At 43.4% G+C, this 21,673-nt stretch overlaps 1 protein-coding gene across 1 annotated transcript in view; it reads left to right on the top strand.

The window, feature by feature from the left end:
• GRIA3 (glutamate ionotropic receptor AMPA type subunit 3) overlaps window positions 1–21,673 on the top strand; it is a 156,739-nt gene that overhangs the window by 100,896 nt on the left and 34,170 nt on the right. The window contains exons 10-12 of the mRNA XM_075720585.1: window positions 1,048–1,254; window positions 11,286–11,662; window positions 19,110–19,308. Of these exons, the coding sequence (XP_075576700.1) occupies window positions 1,048–1,254; window positions 11,286–11,662; window positions 19,110–19,308 (783 nt within the window). The remainder of the gene's footprint in view (window positions 1–1,047; window positions 1,255–11,285; window positions 11,663–19,109; window positions 19,309–21,673) is intronic.

Raw genomic sequence — 21,673 nt, 5'->3', positions numbered from 1 at the left:
AGTATCTTCCAGAGACGTACTGAGCGCTTGACTCTGCAAACTTCTATGTGTATCAATAAGTTTGCTCGCAGGAGGAGCTCATTGAGCTCAACATTGCACTTTGCTGCTTCTCAGACACTTGAACTCAATCAAACACCTCGCATAAGTGAAGTTATTATGCATGTATGTAAATGATCGCAGGATCTGACCTTCCTGCTCTAGGGTCAAATCTTGTACCCCTCACTCAGGTACAGCTCCTGTAAACTCAGCCCCTGTGGACTGAGTAAGGGTGGCACAATGAAGCGTGTAGAGGACTGGAACTGCTCTAGCACTGGGTGAAAAGCAGCCTGTACCCGTGCAATTCCAAAGGAGTAAAGCTCTTCCCGTGTCTCCTAAACAGCAGCACCTCTGTCAGTCCCAATGCCTCTAGCAGATGTGCTCTGTACAGCATTGTTTGTGACTTTTATGCCTGTTACAATTCTACTAAGCATGAGCCAATTTTATGCTATTTCCTGAAGCATTGTATTTTATACTCCTATGGATTTAGCAAGATATAATCAGCATTTCAGCTAGAATTTTCCAAGAAGGCTAAGGGAATTTAGTGACAAAAATTGCTGCTGAGGATTTTAGCCTAGCTTCCCTTAGGCTGCTTTGAAAATGCCTCCATCAGAGCCCCATTCTAGGCCACTGGGGACTTAGAAAATTATTTTGAAGGTACAGGTGTTGGGTATATCAGTTCTTTAAACACTAAAACCTGAATTATTACTACAGTGATGCTATTTTACTGTCTAATCAGGACTAATCCTGCAAACAAAAATGCGGCTTTGTTAAAGTGGAATAGTCCTGTTGTCTTCAGTGGGCCCACACTAGAAGTAAAATCAATAGTATGTGTGGCTGCAGGATCAGCCAAGGATTTTTAAACTGCGGAAGTTTGTCTTTCTAATTTCTGTACCAAAGCAGGAAATACTGTAAATACTTGCCAGTAATATAAAGGATAATAACAGCTCTCGTTTTGTGTGTTTTAAAGCTGTGTTTTACATTCTTTTGATCTTTACTTTTGTTTCAAAGGAATCACCATATGTAATGTATAAGAAAAACCATGAACAACTAGAAGGGAATGAGAGATATGAAGGATATTGTGTAGACTTAGCTTCTGAAATAGCAAAACATGTTGGAATAAAATACAAACTGTCAATTGTTGGAGATGGGAAATATGGAGCTAGGGACCCTGAGACTAAGATATGGAATGGCATGGTGGGTGAACTGGTCTATGGGGTAAGTTTCTCTTAACCTTCATTTTAATGTTCTTCATAAAAAGTTATGCTCAAAGATAATAAACTGCAAAATAAAGATCGTCTGTTTGAATACCACCTTTAAATTCTAGATATTTCTTTGTAGTGCCATTTTTATAGTCTGCTTTTCTAATCATTTCATTGCAGGAAAGTGTCGCTTTTTTACTGCTCTTCTCCAGATCAGAGTCCACAAAATGTTGAGAAATGGCATTGGGCAAATTGCAAATTCTTGTCTACAGCAGAATTTCCAGTTTGCCCTTCATATGCTGCTTTTGCATTTGCCATGTCTCCTTTTTCCCTGTCAGTCTTGTAAGAGCTGGGGGGTGCCCCTCCTGTTAAAGGTCTGATGCTATGATGCTGTCCCTTGCTGGATCACTGATGTCAGCTTGTGTTTGACCAGGGACTAAAGACTCAGATAGCCCCATGGTTGCTTTTCAGGGTAAGAAGCAATGCAGGTGTGAAATCACCCACATCTTTTTCCTTTTTAAACCCTGGGTTTGGCTTTAAAAATCAACTGTCAGACAAAAAAAAAAAAAAGTCTAATTCATTGCATTCCTCTTTATATTTCTATATTGGGTGTACATTGCTTTGTTTAGTAAGAACAAAAACAGTCCGGAATTGCCATTTTAGAAACTTCTTTGAAAATGAGAATTTTGGAATACAGATAAACCAGATGGAAGGGGGAGAAAATTGGCTTTGCAGAAAAGGCTTTACAAGCTGATATTTCATCTTTGCTTTTTTTCCCCCAAATGCTAATGAGATGATTTGTGATTCCGCCCAAATCTTCTTTACAGTTTATTTTTAACAAGCTTTCCTTTATTAAAAATATCTGAGCAGAAGTGAATATTTCCATTGCCTCCCTTTGTTCCATGGCTGAGTGTAATTTCTAAAAGTCACCTCAAAATTTCCTTGGGATAACATATCATCATTCTTGCAAAATGTTTGGTGAGATAGTTCTTTTCAAATGAATCGGTCTTTTTAAAGTAATTGCTAGATTTGCAAAAGCTTTCTTATTCTGGAGCAGTCAGTCCTGATGCCTTATTATATACTTGGTAGCCTGTTTGACTTTGAAATATTTTATATAAGCAACAGTGGTTTTGTAGTATTGTACTAAGGGGAGGGAGGGAAATTTACTGCTTAGAGAAAGTAAACAGGGGTCTGGACCCCTGGGTTATATCTTTACTTCCCTGTTGCGTTGAGGTTTGACACTCTGCAAATCCTCTGAACTCCTTATGCCTCAGTTATGCAATTTGGGAAACCAGTGTTACCTAGTGTTACCTCTCTTAGAGAATACAAGTACATTGAGAACCTCTGAAGCAAAGGTTTAGTTCAATTCCAAGCATAATTACACTGCATTGGAAACCTAAACTCTCAGTTTTCCTGTGTGTGGTTCAAGAAATATCAAGAGTACTAACTGTAATTGGGTCTTTTTGATATATTTGCTGTTGACAAGCAATGAAACAGTTTATTAATTTAAAAAAATCATCATACCATATGCAAAAGGCATGACAAAAGAGAACCTGAAATTACTGCTAACAGCCAGGGCACAGGGACCATCTACACCAGAGGAGGAAAGGTGTGTTATGGGCCTTGGGGACTTAAGCCAAGTAAGATTAGCCTGTGCAGCTGCTGGATGATGCAGGATCCATCTGTGTAAAGGGCTCACAAACGTGAGCCATTTTCCTCTTACAATCCAGTCTTTTCTTGGATAAAGGGCCACAAAAATGATCAGAGGGATGGAACACCACTCCTGTGAGGACAGGCTGAGAGTTGGGGTGGTTGAGCCTGGAGATGAGAAGGCTCTGGGGACACCTTATTGCAGCCTTTCAGTACATAAAGGGGGCTTGTAAGAAAGGTGGGGACAGACTTTTTAGTAGGGCCTGTTGCGATAGGACAAGGGGCAATGGTTTTAAACTAAAAGAAGGTAAGTTCAGGCTAGATCTAAGGAAGAAGTTTTTTACGATGAGGGTGGTGAAGCACTGGAGCGGGTTGCCCAGAGAGGTGGTAGATGCCCCATCCCTGGAAACATCCCAGGTCAGGTTGGACAGGGCTCTGAGCACCCTGATCTGGTTAAAGCTGTCCCTGCTCACTGCAGGGGGGTTGGGGTAGATGACCTTGAAAGGTCCCTTCCAACCCAAACGTTCTATGCTTCCACCAAACCATTCTATGATTCTGCGATAAACAGGCTGGCTGCAGCTGCCTTTTCCACAACCCCTTGAGACGAGCTTAGCTCAGAGAGCTCTGCCTCCTTAGCATCCAGCTGAGCCCGAGGCACTTCCTCTTGGCCCGACCATACTTGTGACCTTGCCACACCCGCAAAAACCAGCCTCGCAGGCACCATAGACGGTACCTTAAAACAGCCCCAAACCTTCCCCACCATCGTTATTTTCCCCTGCAAAAAGGTCTGTTCCTTTGTATTCTGAAGCAGAGTTTTCATCTGTGTTTTTGCATTAATGAAAAATTGAGGAATCTTTCCCTCCCTGACCCCCAACAGCTCCTCTTCTCACGCTGCGAGCTCAGTTACTGAAGCCTCTTCACTGCAGTGCTCAATTATTCAAAGGTCAGATGCGTCCCTTGAGGTTTGGCTGTAGACCCAGGTTAATGCTTACAGCCCGGCGCTGCTGAGCCAGCTCCCCATCCTGCCGAGCCAAACTACTGTGCTGGCAAGCTGCGCAGAAATCCACCTGGCTTTCTGTAAGCAGGGAAACAGCCCCTAAACTCTTGAGTACCAACCTCACCAGACCTCCAGACCCTTTCCTAGCCCTGTTTGCAAACATCGTGAAATAGCCTTTGCTTCTTTCTCCGTCTCTTGAGAGGGGGCTGTGTACCACACTCACAAGGATGTGCACAAAGCCCTTTGAAGATGAAGAGTGCTCTAGAAGTGCTAATTATTTGGAGCAAGCACCTCATTTACGTGCTGACTTTCCTTTCTCTCTCAGGGGCTTAAAACTCTATTAGGGAGCTAAAACTGTACGTTTCCCCTCATGCCTCGTGAGCCTTGTCTGCAAAACGACTGTCATATTTGACTCCTCTGGATTCCATTTCGGGAAGACAAGAGGGAGATTAGATTTTAAGTGCCTTTATTAGCATGTATGGAAGACAGGCATGGGGGGATAAAAGGGGCCTGATTGGTTTTGGTACCAGTTATCCAGCAGCTGAACTGAGCTGTGGCAGAAAACACAATCTTTTAGATTGCATTTGTCTCAAGTGATAAACAGCGACTAGGCATTTGTCAAATACAGCACGTTCCTGAGAGGTCTTACCAGGCTTTTTGAATACTGTGCCCTTTTTTGCATGGCCCCATGCATACAACTCTTTTCCAAAATTAGTCATAGGAAGTGAATAGCTTGGCATTTTGATGCCAAAACCCTAATTAACTGTAATTAATGTTTAGTTTGTGCCAGTTCGTTGTTACTGTCGCCCTTGCTTCCTGCGGGATGCAGCGTAGAGTCAAGACAGAAAGTGCAGCCGAGTCCTTGGAGCCTCCAGACCGCTGGGCTCTGAATGGTGAGGAGGAGGAGGGGTGGGACAGGGCTCAGTGTGCCCTGAGCTGTACCCAAAGCAAGAGCAGTGCTGTGTCCTGAGGCTGGCCGGCACAGCCCTGACTCCGGTAAGACTAGCCGGAGCTCTGCATTAACTAGGCTAACTGGAACAGTCCTGAGAGTTACACATTACCTGGGGATAGACACACTAAAATACTTCCCACTGGAAATTCTCCCTCCCCTGTCTCATACCACATCAGGCTGGTTGGAGGGCGTACGAGTCTGCTGTGCCGCAGGGCCCCCCAAAGTCGAGGGCAATCTCAGCTGGCCCTCTCGGACCTTTCCTTGTGGCTTTGCAAGGGGCTGTACAGATGAACCTGGGTACAGAGAAGGACTTGCTCTTTGGCAGCATAGGGATGGCAGCCCTGGAGGCAGGGAGTTCTGGCTGAGCAGATCTTCCCAAACTCCTTTGCTTCAGACAGGAGAACCCAGAAGTCTTGTTAGAGAAGAGCTTACAGGGGCTTGTGTTTTGTTAGCAATTTTCAAATGGTGGTGGTAGTAGTAGTAGTAGTAGTAGTAATAATAATTAATAATGATAATAAAATTTGCCATAAAAACGAAATTTATTTGATTTTTCATAAATCCGAAAACAGCAGTTCAGGTTGAAGAAAGCCTTAATTTTGCTCTTTCACTCTGATGGTTTCAAAATAAGACTCTTCTTCCTACCAGAAAACAACCTACCAATTCAAGCACTATTATTTTTTTAAACTAAGAGAAATTTCTAACATAGTGGAAATTTTTGACAGAATAAAACCAGCAAATAAGTAAAGCTTTTTTCCTGGACATTTTAGAATAGAGAAGTAGCTGCATCATTCTCAGTCTGGGCGACTGAATGACTATTTAAATCTAACCAGCAAAGCAAGCCAGCAAGGCAAGTGCTGGCCTCCAGCGATCCACGCGCTAACGACGTGCCCTGCGCTCGGGCTGATGAGCGGCAGCACCTCCCGCTGCGCACACCCCGCGGGGCCGGCGTTCAGGGCTTCGCACCCACCGGCTGCTGAGCACGAGACAAGCGTCTTTTCTGTAGGGTAAGCCTCTTTCTGTAGGCTTTTATTTCTTCTTTCCGTTTTAAAGCAGGCTGCTGTTCTTCCTTCGCTGTTCAGCCAGGGAAAGCCTTCCCTCCCCGGGCCTGATGCTTTTCACGTCCCTGAGGCTAATCGACAGTAGGTTTAACACAGATCTTAATTGTACCTACAGATGCTTTGGGAGTGGAAAGAGCAGCCAGACCTTGCAGCCTTTAAAACTCTACTCAGGTTAAAAAAGGTCTTCATAAAAACCTTTCAATATGTAAAACAGCATGAAGGAACGAAGCAGGAATGTAAAGAATAGCAGTCCTCTGAACGCAGGCAGCCCCCGCAGTCTGTCAGAGTGGGACCACCCACACATCTCCCTGCCTTTAGCAGACTAGCCAGCCTCACGTGGTGCTAGCCTCTGGCTCTCCCAGCAGCAGCAGCAACACCACAGATGCCATATACAGCCTTCGAATCTTAGCAGAGAGGAAGACTAATTTGATTCCTAATTCTCCTCAAAACGTCCCGTGTGCGCTTAGTCCATGGCAGAGCCTGACCGTGCCGTGAGCAGAAGCTCGCCCTTCGCCCCTCACGCGTGGTTTCTGCAGGAGGGAAGCCCAGGTGCAAGTGCCCAAAAGGCAGCCGTGAGGTGCTGCTGCCCTGCGGCTCTGACGGACACTCCTCCTCTACACGGATGGACAGATGCCTGCTCCCTGCCCGGGCAGCTGCTGGGCCATGGCGGCACTGCGCCACGCGGGGACAGGACCACGGCCCTGGCACGGAGCCACGCTGGCGTGGTCCCTGACTTTGGCTGACCTGCGTCCGAGCACAGACAGAGGAAGCACACATAAGCCCGCAGCTCAAAAAGCAGATGTACCCTTAATTTCTCCATCTGCATACAGTAGTAGTGTCTCAGAAGGAGCTGTGGGCATCCGCATAAAGCGTGCGTGGGCTTAACATTGGCAAGCTATGGCAGAGAAGGCCAACTGCAGTTTTAACACCTTTAACACCTTTTCACACTGCTGAGCTAATACACATTAAGACTTCAGTGCAGCGTATTGCTAGTCAGGTATCAGCTGTTGTTTTTACATAAGTGTGAGCTAATGTGTTAAAAACACATTACCCCCATGACCTGGCCTCTCATCACACCCTGATATCCTTGGTATGCTGGACTCTACAAGGTAGCTTTCACCAGCAGATACCACAGGTGATGTGTTGCTCTGTCTGACACCCCTTTCTGATACCTGGAAACCTCAGGCTGCACTGAGAAGGCCTAAAATCATAGAATCATAGAATCGTTTAGGTTGGAAAAGACCTTTAAGATCATCCAGTCCAACCATTAACCTACACTACCAAGTCTACTCTAAGCCAATCAAGGGCAGAGTCAGCCATCATTCCAGCACAGTCTCTTCTGATGCCGCTGTGTACCTGCATTCAGCACTTGCGGGGTGCCTGGAGGTTTGGCTCCCGATCGAAACTGAGCACTGTCCGTCTGCTCTGGTCTGCCCGCAGTCTGAGCGCTGGCTGGCTCTCCGTCACACAGGGGCCTTGCAAAGTGACTGTAGCCCAGACCCACTTCTCGAAAGGCAACGCACTAGCAAAGAAATTGTTCAGTTCTGCAAGCAGGAATGACCAGAAGCACGTACAGGCAGGAGCATAGCCGGTATCTCTTGCTGCCTCTAGTGCATGGCTTTGAAGTTAGCAAGATTCATCTTTAGGTCTGTAAGCAGAAGAATTCAATCCCTCCTTTTGGATTACAGAGGTGGAACATCTTATCATTTTTCCTTCTCCCTGTAGAGAGATATTTCCATTTGCTGTTTTTTCTTCCTCCCCTTAAGAGTCTTGAGGTTTGCAAGCCCCTGGGGTCAGCTTTGAACAGAGTGGGTAGCGCCTCTGTGCTGCGTGTCCTCTAAATCCGTCCCTCCCACACTAGTAGGCAAAGACAGAACAAGCCTCAGAGGAATCCATGACATTTCTCGCCCGGCTCAAATGCAGTGAAGATGATGTTTGAAACGCCATTAGTCATGAGTGATTAGCAAAGCTTAGTTGTTGAGGTTCTTAAACCCCCCTCCAGTTCTGCACAGGGAAGGGCACGTCTGTGGCTGTGGTTGTGTTCTTTTTAATCGGGCTCAATTTTTATGGGTTCTGCTTATCTGCAGCCATAACAGAGAGGGAAATTCACAGCTGTGCTGCAGTTATTAATGATCCTTTAGGGTGCTTAGAGCTCTCCATAAGCTCTCCATTTCAAATAAATAAGCAAAGAGCGGTCTGGTTTTTAACCTCTCCAGTGCAACTATTGTTCAGGGGAGAGGTGGGGAACCAGGCTCAGGTGCTGGATTGTAGCTGGTCCACTCTCAGTGCCCTGGTTGTCGATGGTTTCCTGAGACCCTGTGTCTGAACCCATGCTTGTTCCCTCTGCGAAAAACAATTGCTGCCCTATTCATTTAAGGCACGAGGGCGTTTGTTGGTGTTTCCAATATATTGAATACCTATCAAAAATGGTAGGAAAGCAGGAAGAGAGAAATGTATCAGAAAAATAAATATTTGTATCCCGTGTAATATTAAAATGCATTTTTAAATCATTGACAAAGAAATCCGTACTGTATGATACGAATGAGGGCACGGTAACAATCAGGCATTTAAAACCTGATCTGTCTGTGCTTCAGCACAGCATCAGCTTCATCTTCCCGAAGACCCCACAGAACATCCCGCATGAACTCAGCTGCTCATGAAGGAGCTAAAGACTTTATTGCACCCTGTATCAGCACTTAGCAAGAGCTCCACCGTGTCTACTTTGGCGATTAAAATATTACTTTAGGAGAACTAAATTTCTCCAAGTCCAGGAAAACACTACAGAAACTAAGTGCTCTTATGGCTGAACCAGCCTTTTCCTACCTTGACGAGCTGTTCCAAGGCTGGCTGCCCATGTGCAGACGTGCCAGGCAGTAAGGCACCTGCCTCCCACCTAAGCTTCACTTCATGTGGAATCATTGCTAAGTCACTGCAGGGGTCTTGATCTGTTAAGCTTGCTCTAATAAGGATTCATTTGTAAGTACCTCATTAGTTCAACATGAAATACAGTAGCCATGGTCAAAGTGCTTAGTCTTCCAGCCAGCCGTGGACTCTGACTACATTTAAAACTGATATTCTGTGTGCATCTCATACTTCCTGACTGCAGACATCTAATATTTAACAGTAGCTCAACAAGCAGCAGCTACAAGACAAATAAATGTTTTGGGGGAATTCATGAGCGATTGAGTTCCGGCATCACCTGGTCCCTTTACCACACTCTACCCGTGTTCCCCCAAGTCTCTCTGTTACTTAGGTGATTAACACATTCATCTGCAAAGCCAGCAAAAACATCCAGGCATCCAAAGGCAGCCGGCATTTTCAGTTTTTATATTCAAGCCAAATTAAGCTAGATTTTTGCAGTAAGTGACCACAAATCAGGTGAGGGTTTTCTCCTCAAGGAAAGCGGTTGCTCAAGGGGAAGGGCAATGTCCTAGTGCGCACGAATGTCTACAGGGGCTGAGGAGGGCTGTGAGAGGGTGCACCAAGGGCCGTGGTTTCCAAATGGCTTCCTTACGTGCGCAGGCATGGTTTCTCTGATTATTCCAAGCAGTGAAGTTGTACACATACCTTGTAGTTGCACATGCCAGTACAAACTGTTGAGAGATATTCCTGAGCGGCTGGAGCAAATCTAGAGGTCATGCGTGCAGACGGGGACTTCACCGTGGGAGGCTGGCGGTGGGAAGAGCCGTAGAGGGCCAGTCCTCAGCCCAAGTCTGCCATTAGCCTCAGCCTTCAAACACCAAGACAGTGCCTCGGGCATGGCTGCACGTTGCCACTGAGGCACCAGCTGGCACAGGGCGTGTGATACCGAGATGAACCTTATGAGAAGCCTTCACCATTTCTGCTTATTAAACTTTAAAAAAAAAAAAACCAAAACCCGAACCAGCTATCTAGGAGGAGGAACATCAGGTAGTAACAAAAGTCACATACATCAGCATCAGATTTACATAAAGGCATATTCAATTATTTTATGGCACAAGATTTTAATCACTTCTTATTAACATTTCCTATTAACTTTTATTCAGACTTCTACTTAATCAGGTTTTATTTTTCCACCAGAAAGAGAAACATACTTACTAGTGGGAAACAAAAATCTGATTTAAAAGGTTCACAGTGGTTTAGGTACTGGTAAGTTAAACATTCCCTAAGAATCAGTTTTTTCTTTCTGAAATTCTTAATTACCAATGAAAGGCCATCTTTAAAAGTATCAATAACATGAATAGTTACAGTGCTAAAATGGAAGATTAAAAAAAGTGTATGTAGACTCTCATAACAATAATTTCTAAATGAAAAGGGCTTTTTTTTAACATTCTAATCCCTTCTGTTGCACATGCTGACAACTGCTTTGAGTACTTGGCTGAATCAAGGCTAGGTTATCTAAACAGCATGACTTGAATCTTTCTGGCATAGAAATACAGACACAATTAAATATGTTGAAAATCTAGTCTGGAATGTTATTTTGAATCAGGTAACTAAGTAATTCTTTTTGCTTAACATTCTTACCCTCCCATGGAATCCATTAAAGCTGTATTGATTGAAGGGAAGGGTATTGGTTCGGGGTATACCAACATGCTGGTGAATGACAGATGCAATGACATGAGATTGTGCTTCCAGATGACACAGCCCCAGAGCCTGGTCTGTGTTACAGATCTGTAGAGCTAAGTTCTGTAAAATAGGATGGCATACAGTATACTGAAAGATACTACTTTGCATTCTTCTCAGATAACCCAGGCTATTTACTTCTCAGGGACTCCCAAATCTGTATTATTGTTCTTCAGTGACCAAGGAAAGGGTGGGCTCTCTGGGTGCTATCACACCACTGTTGTACCATCTTCTATCCCTTATTGCAGTGAGGTTTCAAAGGAGTATACGAGTGGTAGCGCGCAAATGCAGCTGAAATTCAGTGACTGGTTACTTCTCTTAGGTTCCTTTTAAAGATCCTGGACTGATCAGTAAGGCAAGAGAACTTGCTGAAAGAATGGAAAAGAGAAAATTAAAATATAACAAACACAGAATTTGCCCAAAGTCTTCAAAACAGATGGATGGATACAGACCATTACTAGAAAATGACATCGGCTTAGTTGTCATCTCACTGTCCAGTTTAGGTAGTGTTTATTCATCCATTTTAACTTAATAGAAACATAAATACATGTTGGTACATACCTGCCTCTGTCATGAGGCCCTTGCACAGATTTGATTGTAATTTTTCTTCTTAATAATTTTCTATCAATATCAGGTAGTCCTTAACTTCAGTGACTGCAATAGGCTGCAAAGAAAATGTTTCCTACTCACTCGTGTAATTTATCATCTGATTCATTAGCCTGAGACTCTACATTGTGATTATGTTGCAGCTATTTTGTAACTAACTTGGGTTTGTTTTCCCTTTTCAGAGAGCAGATATAGCTGTTGCCCCCCTCACCATAACTCTGGTGCGAGAAGAAGTCATAGACTTTTCCAAACCCTTTATGAGCCTGGGCATCTCCATCATGATCAAGAAGCCTCAGAAATCTAAACCGGGCGTATTCTCTTTCCTGGATCCTTTGGCTTACGAAATTTGGATGTGTATAGTCTTTGCTTACATTGGCGTCAGCGTAGTTCTTTTCCTAGTCAGCAGATTCAGCCCTTACGAATGGCACTTGGAAGACAGCAGTGAAGAACCACGTGACCCTCAGAATCCTCCCGACCCTCCAAATGAGTTTGGAATATTTAACAGCCTTTGGTTTTCCCTGGGTGCCTTTATGCAGCAAGGATGCGATATTTCTCCAAGGTTTGTTCCATATCACTCCATCACCTTTTTGCATTTTATGGTCATTTTCTGATGCCATGGTGCATATATGTTACTCTTTCAAATTTCTTTTTAATTCCAAATTTTTTATTTTGACATTTCATTCAATGCTAAGCATCATCATCAAGCCACCATGCTTGCTACCATTCACCTCCGGAGTGAGTGGCATTGCTTTATAATGCCATTTATGCATTTCTGCCAAACTTATATACACCATGTTGAGGCTGTAAAATGCATAGGGTTTTCTGTTTTCAGCAATGCTTGGAGGGCTACCGTGTTTTTGCTGCATATCTCATTTTACGGTCATCTCCTTGGTGCATATCACATATTCTGCTTTGCAAAATAAGAATTGTTTATTTTAAAAAATCACATGCAACAGCACTTTAAAACACCTCCATTCCTGTCATGGCTTCCGCTAGCCTTTTTACTTTCTTTTGTGCTGAATTTCTCTAGTTTTGTTCTTCTTGAACCATCCTTTCATCTCTTGCTAATTTGCTTACCACCGTCTTTCATATGCTCAGGTCTCCATATGTGCTCCTCTAACACTTATTGCGTACTACCCTGTATGTGTATTGTTATTTCAGTCCAGTCTAATTTGTTGTCCCTCTGTTCATAGTCAATATGGTCTAATAAGCATTGCCAGCTTCCATAAAGATTTTTCTTACTCATGAACATGACAGTCTTTCTGAACAAGGCTGTAGTAAAACATGTTTGATAGTAGTTCCAATTTAACAGAGAGCACTGCTATTAACTATTGTAGAATTATATTTCTTCTCTAAAGAAGCATTTTGAAAACCATCTGAGAATCATGAAGTTCTCTCTAATTGAACAATGCATACCACAAATGTTTTTTGAATAATATATATAATGTTTCTGCATTTATACTGGTGAAATACTTCAGTGATGTGCCTGTGATAAGCAGTAAAATTATCTAGTTTCTTAGTGATGGAGCACTAGTTATATTTTGTATGATAATATTTTAGTAACCAGTTTACAGCTATTCTAATTATTAAAAATACCTGCTTAGTACAAACAGGATGCAGTTTTTCCCTTTACCAAGGTTGCTAATTAAAGCGAGAGAGACAGATCTTTTCTAACTAAGCACTTACATTCAAGATACACCTTGTGGATCTCCATGTTTGTGTACCTTTTTCAATACCTGAATCACTGAAAAGTTAGCAGGTTTTCCTGGTAGGGATCTTGAGTAGCCTCACTGAAGCAAGTGCCGAAACTTCTATGAAGTTTCATGGAAAGGATCATGATTTTACCTGTTATAATGTAATAATGGTCCTTTAGGTTCACAGTCATTGCACAGTCACATCTCCTAATAATTGCAGTGAAATCCAGGACTTTCAGAGATACTGGCGTATGCCTGTTGGTATTTGATACAAGTCACGCATATGTTTTAACAGTTTTGATAGCAGCAATTAATTTCATACTTATCGACAGATGCATACATATCCTGCGTAAAACACGCACACATTTTTGTCTGGATATGACCATGCGTTAGTTTTCCCAGAGTTATCAGTGTTTGGGTGTGCTGCCTCACTGTATGGTTACAGCTGTTGGCCCTCTCCTCCTGTGTATATTCTGTGTTTCTGCTTTATTCCTAAATTCTGTATTGAAACTTTGCCTCTCTGCTTGCTGTTAAAGGTGATGAGTAGTGATAACATTTAAATTGCTGTTGACCATGTGTGTGCCCAATATAAAGGACCGGGAAATAAGCACTGGGACATCACATGGAAAGCTGCAGGCATTGCACTGTTTCCGCTAGGTCTGTTTATTGACAGTCAGATAGAAGTGCATAGGATTTTTGTTAAGCTCTCATGTGACTCTTTGACATGTTCAGCCATTTACCTTATATAACGAGTGGAACATACTCTATTTTTTTTTAATACTACCATGATCAGTGCCTTGGAAATACCTACAAATAAAAGAGACAGCAGTAAACCTATTTATTTTATCTGTCCATCAGAAGCTATTAGCTCGGTATTAATACATGGCCCTCATTTGAAGACGTTGTCCAGTTATTCTGTTATCTTTCATGATAACAGATTCCAGGCAGTTACGTGCATTGTTACTGAAAAAAAGAAAAATTTAATACCTTGGTTTAAATTCCAGAAACACTGTTCCTTGACCGATATGCTGATCTAAGTTGATTAAATGTCAAATTTCTTTTCCGTAGAAGGGACTATTCCCAAGTATTCCATTCTTAATCCGTATCTTTGTAAGGTTACGCCATTCACAGTACACTGACTATATAAATGTTTCATACTATTTTGTTGCCATTAAAAGGGGCTTCATTCTTCCATTGTGAGTTTTGTCTGAATAAATTTCTTACATGAGAGCATACAGCACTTGTAGAGAGATGCCGACAAGCAGTCTGGAGAGATCACTTTTGTACTTGCTGATAAAGGCTCTTTCAGCTGCCTTTGTGCGGAACAGCTGTGACATCTAATGACTAGTTAGATCTATCCTCGGTGAGTATGCTGTGTGGATATTCCAGAGGATATATCCCTATACTCTCCTCTCTGTATTTAATAGGAGTCGTCTAAATGGAATCAGATAGCAGCCAAAGGATGGGGGTTAGTGCATCCCTTGGTGGAATCAACATTTGTTCCAGCAGTTTTGTTCTGCTATCAAAGACTGCTGCGTGTTCTGCATAGCGAGCTAAAGCATTGAAAATTCACTTTAGATGGATCAAAAGTAGATTATTAAACTTGCTTTAATGTAAGATGTGTACACCAAATGGAATCAGGAGAAAACACAGTCAAATTTGTAACACTGTTCTGAGCGAAAGTATCTTTGAAATCTCTATGAGAGCATGTATTTTCATTTTGCTCTTTATTCCTGTGGAACAAAGAGGCTAGATTAATTAATTGCTGATGGAAAAAGACAGGGGCGTCATTAAAAATTATCTCATGAGGTTGGTCATTTAAGAGGGTGTATTTCTAGATCTCTATTTTCACAGCAGAAGACCCAAGAGACTCCTATTAAAGGCCATGGGAACGACTTTGTGGGACTTTCAAAATAGCAATGAGAGCTGGGTAACTAGATAGTTCTGAAACTCCCACTGCCAGTTCCTATGATGGAAGCATCTCAAGTCAGCGCTTCAGATGCTGTAATTTATCGTGTTCTGTCTCAGTAGCTGAGGCGAGGGCCGCCCGGCGCATGAGGCCGGCAGGAGAGGTAGCGGGCTGGCCGGGCGTGTGAGCAAGGGGCTGAGCTGGCGGCTCGGTGGGTACCGGGTAACGTATGCTCGAGTACGGAGGGGCTCTAGACAAGTCGTTGGTAGGGTTATTTGTCAATATAACAGCCGTCTTGTATCGATCAGAAGAGCCCAATTAAAAATTGAGTAGTGCGAGAAGCTTATTATTTCTGTGTACTATAGGAAATCAAATATGTGTTATGGCCATGAGTAGAAACAAACTTCAAGCTATCTTGATAAATAAATGAGCTTTGGTTTTATTTGAATGTATTATTCTCCTGGAAACTGAATGTGAATTTGAATATTATTTTGTTTTTCTCTTGTTACTAATTTGCTCTCATTTGACTCCATGCTTCCTTTTAAATTTCCTCTCAAGGTATGCACTCTTCCTGTTTACTTCCTTTTGAAAACACCGCCTGACCTTGTTTTGATAATTGAGTTGTAATTCTGTTATTCCAGGTCTTTGTTACTCCTGTCATTTATTAACACGTTAATTCACTTTAAAATGATGTTGTGCAAAGTATCTATTTATTGAGGTAATTTGGAAAACGACATGTTGGTATAAAGCATTAGTTGTTTGTTTTTAAATTACAACACTCCACACTTGGATAGGTATGTCTTCATCAGAAAAAGTGGTGCTGGTATTAAAAGCTGTGATTGATTTTTCTATAATTATTATCTGAGTAATGGACAAACATTTCTGTGGTTCACAGCACAAACCGTACAAGTATTCTCTTGTTACCAGCCCGGTGTTTATGTACTAACCCTTTTTCTCCCGCATCCCTCTACACCAGCCCCTGCAGTGGGTATAAGGAGTCTTCATATCAGCAGATGGACTGGGGGGAACTGGGGTCCTTTGGACAAAGAGGCTGCCAGGCCATGCTCGTCCCTGTTCTTGTTCTTCGACTCTCTCTGTCTCTCTGTCTTTCCTTCAGTGTCAGCTTTGTGATTTGTTTTGTTTTTCTTTTGCCCCATCCTGTGCTACTACCAATTACAGCTACGTCAGCCCAGGCTGCTTCATAGTAGCAGCTGTTTAATCTTCCTTTTCGTGCTCATTGGAAGACTCTGGAAGAAACAACTCTGTAGTGACATCCAGTTTTCTTTCAAGTGACCTCAACTCTACTGAGAACAGCTCTGGTCCTCCTCTAGCAAGACCCCTCTCTTGCATGTAGGACCCTCGGGGAGGTGCCGCCTTTGTCAAGGGATCCAGCCATGCCCACCTTCCCCTGCCTCTCACCTGTGCTCCATTTTTTGTCCTGTATCTGTCTGACTTGGTTCATGCAGGTTGCAAGATGTCTGGAACAAGATATTTTTACCTTTCTCTGTGTGTAATATGCTGTATGAGCATGCAGCTCGACACAGACTTTTTATTGTTACAGCAGTGTGAGCCTGAGGTTTCACTGGTTTGGGAAATGCTTGTCTTCCGCACATCTTCATCCCTTCAACCCATCTGTCGTGCGAACAGAAGGGGCAGCTACCAATGCAAGAAGGACATTTCCTGTGGGAAACTACAGGGAGAATGAATACATACTATTTTGTTCCCCATAGTTCCACTGAATTTATCTAAACACCCTAGCAAGTCTTTTTTTCATCTTCCTATTTCAAGACCTGCTGTAAAGCAAGAGGGCCGCAGGAACCTGGAAACCTCAGATAAAGCTAGTCTGTACGCAAGTGGATGTTTCATTTGCTGTACCTGCTAGCCAGACTCCTGCTCAGTCTGGCTCTGAAACTGCCCACCTCGCTGCAAAGAGGAATTCAACTCCAGGTCTTCTCTGAAGATGGAAAGTATGTCATGAAGCAATGAACAAAAGGGAGATGAATTTCACCTGACATAGCCATCTAAAAGCAATAGGCTGTGTTTTAGTTGGGCATCTTGGTTCCCTCCAAAGTCATGAGACAGATGGGCACCTTCAGACTTAGCCCACACTACAGAAAGTGAGATAAATCTCTTTCTGAGGGTGTCTGTCTCCTCTCTTTCTCTCTGCTGGCTCCAAAGGGAGCCTTACGCAATGAGTTCAGCAGGCACTGCTTTGTAGTTGGCTAAAATTACATCAGCCCGTGTAAGAGGCTGATTTGGTGTGTAGGGTATCAAGTTTTACAAAGCAGCTAAAGCCAAGACCCTGACTGGTAAGGGAGCTGGCCAGAAAGGACTTCAGCCATCTGTAAAATCCCAAGATACTCACTTGATACCTACAAAGAATTTAGAACAAGGCAGAGAGATTGCTTGACTTACTACATCATTCTGGATTTATATTTCTGCAGCTTACCTTTGCAGCTGCTCAGTAGCCTTCTGTTAGTGAGCACAGCTGCAGCACAGCCCAGGTTGAAACTTGGAAGCCTTTTGTATCCTCTTGGGAGGCCCTCAAGAAAGGCAGGGAAGCCCGCTCCGCTTGTCGGTGATCTGGCGGATGCGTGCCTGCCCTGAAGAAGCACACGCAGGCCAGAGTGATGACGATGTCTCTCAAGAGTTCACACCTCGAAAGTCATTGCTTCCTGATGGACAGCGAGGTGATACACCACTCCTCAAGCTTCCTTAAGCTTTGTAACCACCTGAACCCCCTTGCACATTGGTACGGACTTGCTGCGGCAGTCCCTGGGGTGCTGACTGCGTTGGCAGGTGATGCGTGCTGTAATCCATAGGAGCCAGCCTGCATCTGCCCTCTCGGTGGGAGCTGCTGCTTCAGTTTCTTGGGCAGAGGAGAGTGGAGAATAGCAGGGCTTCACCTCTTAGTTTGTTTCTCCACATTCCTCTGACCTATTCCAGATTGCGCTCTCTGTTTTTATTGTGTTGGCGATTTTTTTCCTTTGGTGTGTTCTTTAATGTTGGATGGATTTTTTTTTTCTTTTTTTCTTAATAAATTAGCGAGATCTTTTTAATGGCTTGGGCAATCTCAGGCTCTGGCCAAGACTAGGCAGTTTACCAGCTAACCCCACAGTGTGGGTGGGGTGGGGGCACGTCACGAGACTTTTGCTTTTTTCCTGTCTCCCATCTGTTGGTAGGACAACTTGTACCCACTGTCTGGGGATGGCACTGAGGGGCTTGAAGGAAACAAATAAACAGGTAAGAGTTTTCTTGCTTTCTATTTCTTCCCTTCACACAAACTGAGGACTACAGCACCCAGGTTCCACGGATTTAATGTATCTGGGATTGATTCTTCCTCCTGGTATCAGTAGAGTTAAGGGAAAACATATGAAATAGCTTTGTCTCAGCTCCTGAAATGATTCCCGGTCAACATGCTGTTTGAAGAATGAGCACTGTACATGGCTCATGTGAAATTCCCCACCCAGCCAAGCAGCGCGGTGCTGGCCTCCTTCAACCCCAAACAGATCTTTTGAGCCTGATGTTCAACTGCTTTAGAACATCAAGAGCTCTTCCTGACAGATCTAGACCTCCTGACACTAGGCATTTTGTAATTACATGTTTACAAATAGGACTTTTTTTCAGTCCTTACGGTATCCTTTTAAGAAACAAAAAACACAACAAAACCAGCAACAGAACACAAATATTTTTCTGCTTTTCTGTTGCTCTGGTGGTTATAAAGCATGAATACGCTTGACTTGGAACAGCGCAACATGCAAATTTTAATTAACATAAAACATAAAACAAACCAGCCCCTCTCCTCACTTCAATATGCAGATTCAGTCTGTAATTCCTGCTAGGTTGTGATGAGAGAAGGATACTGGATCATTTTTGTTTCATTCCTTTGCATGTTTGCTCGGATTCCTTTTTGCAGTTTACTACATCTTACACCTTGAGAGTCAATGCAGTAAAAGGTACATCCCTGTGCTCCAGGCTGGGCAGCCCCCAAAGAGCCACGATGCTGGCATATCGCAGCAGGCAGATCCGGCCTCAGGGAAGGGCTGGGCGAGCAGAGAAGCCAGAGGTCTTCTGGCAAAGGACTTCTCCAGCAAAGGGTGTGTGGAAGTCAGGAGAGCTTGTTCCTCTCCAAGCCTCCGATGGGGTTGGCTCACATGAATTATTTCTTAATTGTCTGTGCTTGTTTTCACTGAAAGACTGGAGAGAGTTTAACTAGGTAAGACCAGGTGCACGCCGAGTTTGCTCTCCTGAGGAGGGCTATCAGGAACTGGCTCCCAGTCCGCCTGTTCTTATACCTGGATCTGAACAAAAGGGTTGTGCATATGAACTTCTCTTCAATGAAAAAAAAAAAAAAAATCAAGGAATGTCTTCAACGCAATTTGATGATGTGTGTTTTTCCATAGATCTCTCTCAGGGCGAATTGTTGGAGGAGTCTGGTGGTTCTTCACTCTCATCATTATCTCTTCCTACACTGCTAATCTTGCTGCCTTCCTTACGGTGGAGAGGATGGTTTCTCCCATAGAGAGCGCAGAGGATCTGGCTAAGCAAACCGAAATAGCCTATGGCACTTTGGATTCAGGCTCAACCAAAGAATTCTTTAGAGTAAGTCTGTTAAATCTCCATTAGAGCTTTTCTAAACTCAGAGTGCCTAATACATGCTTTTCAGTCCTTTGTTTCTACCCAACTGTAATAGCTGTTCTGGTGAAAGCTCCTTTGTGCAATCAGGACCGGCCTGAGTGCAGATTTTAATATCAAAAGGCATTGTATCAAAAATGAGTGGTTTTACTCAACCTGAAACATCTCAAGATGGAAAACCTGACCTCTGCTGTCACGGGAAGGGGTTTTTTTAACGCCAGTTTCAGAACCTTGGTCTGATGAGCAATAATGCAGTTGTTAGCACAATATTTAGCAAAGAAAACTCTTGAAGGAGTGATGCTCTTGACCTACTTGCTCTGTTTGCCCAGCTGGCAGCCATTAATGCCATCCAACATCAGTGTTCTCTTGCCAGAATGAGAACGGGGGTGGGAGGCGTGTGTGGCCTACATGGTGCATTGATTGCTGCAATTGTTGTTGCTCTGTTTTCATTGCTCGCCAGCATCTGGCTGTGGCTGTATCACGCAGTCAGGGGTGAAACATTTGTACCCCAGAACACTGGTGTGTATTCACCTTGGTTAGGAAAATGCTGGGTTTGCAATATTTGGGGGTAGGGGGGAGCATACGCTTCTATTTAAGATCATCCTTTCTTTCTCCACTTGCCAAGCCACAAGCTGAACTGCAGAGAGTTTGGTGAGGGTCATTAAAAACTCTAAGTATGACCTCAGACCACTTTTATGTGTCTAAAAATGTTGCAACCTGAAAAGCTCTTATTTCTGGCCTTTCCAAGGGCAAACTGAAATGCTTAGCCCTTTCAGGGAGCTCTTGGTTCTCTCTCAGCAGTGCCAATCAGATGCCATTCAAACCAACATTTTTTTGTATAGAAAAGTGGTCAGTGCCGCAGGACTAATTATTGCCTTTCACGCATACTGGCCAGGTGCAAGTGTGAGGGAGGAGGGAGACAAAAAAACCCTTGCTGCTGTAGGCTGATTAAATACTGATGGCTCCTTGAATTTGCTTAAAATTTCAACACACAACCACACACATCACAAATCTGATGTAAAGCTGGAAGTGAATGCCAAGGTATTTTATGAAGCTTTTGTACTCTGCTTTATTTATAATGTCTTTATGTAAAAATAGATACTCAGTAGTTCTTAATTAACTGTGGTGGCTGGTACGTCACAATGGCTTCTGTTTTTATTAACATCCTGTAAGAGAAATACTGACCTCATAAGGGTGACATGAGTGTGTAAAAATTTGTATTCTGTTTAATTATCAGCCTGAGGCAGTATGATCTGCACAGCAAAAATGAGTTGAGTGGACCTGTCAGAAGCAGTAGCACAACTTGATTAGAAATACTGTTGCTGTTTACAGTCACTATACTGTTCTTAGGGGGAAGAAAAATCTTCTTTTGAATATCTTGTTACAGTTAATACAGAAAGAGGGATTGTACGGGGGTGTTTCTTCATTTTCTTAATAGTTTGACATAACAGGGGAATCCCTTCTCACCGAGAGATCAAAGGAATGAGTGTTTCATGTGAAAGGATACAAAGTCTAGTTAATGTGTGAATACTTTGTTGTGCTGTTAATAGTCTTTAGATGAGCTGTGACTCCTTGTGCTGGAGAAAGTGGGGCTGTAAATGAGGATGATCTGTCAGGAGCTGCCAGCTCCGTCAGGCAGGGAGAGGAGTTGGATGGGGAAGGAGAAGAGCAGAGGCCCGGTTGTGGTGGAGCGGGGCGTAAGGTCTGCTCTGGGTGATCCAGATGGGCCAAGTGGGAAGGAGAATGGGCCCTAAGTGGTGCTTCTCTCTCCTCGGCGTTCTCAAGGCACACAGCATAATTTCAGTTGTATTAACTTTTGCAGAGTAATTAATTTGAATAGAGTGATGCAGCCATGAAACTGTTGTAATTAGAGTCTTCTTCAGTTGATTTAAGAAGGGCAAAAGCTTTGCCTTAGATTAAATGCATATGTTCACATAAATACTTCATTGTGCAGTCTTTATTAGCTACTTAATAAGATGGTAATGTTGGCTGAAACTTGAAATAACTCTTAGAGGACACTTGGCTTCTGAGCGCCTGCTGCGCAGACTGCGCCTGCTCTGTGGTTTGGGATACTTTTCTCCCTGTAAGCGCTTTTCTCGCTACTAGTAGAGCATCAGTAGGAGTAATAGTGGTCTGAGTCAGAAAAAGCCATGAGGTCTCCTGGGTACAGTGTGATGCTTATTCCCTCTGTGAAGGGAATATCTTCCTCCACCCATTCCCCACCAGCATTTAACCAATTCAAGCAACAGTTGGCTGAGTGGGTCAGGATCATCTACCCAGTGAGAAAGGAAGCTTCTAACTGAGGGGATGGCTGCACGAGCACGTTAGTGCA

This window comes from Pelecanus crispus, chromosome 13 (assembly GCF_030463565.1).
Source record: "Pelecanus crispus isolate bPelCri1 chromosome 13, bPelCri1.pri, whole genome shotgun sequence".
Lineage (NCBI taxonomy): Eukaryota > Metazoa > Chordata > Aves > Pelecaniformes > Pelecanidae > Pelecanus > Pelecanus crispus.
This window is presented reverse-complemented; position numbering and strand designations above follow the sequence as displayed.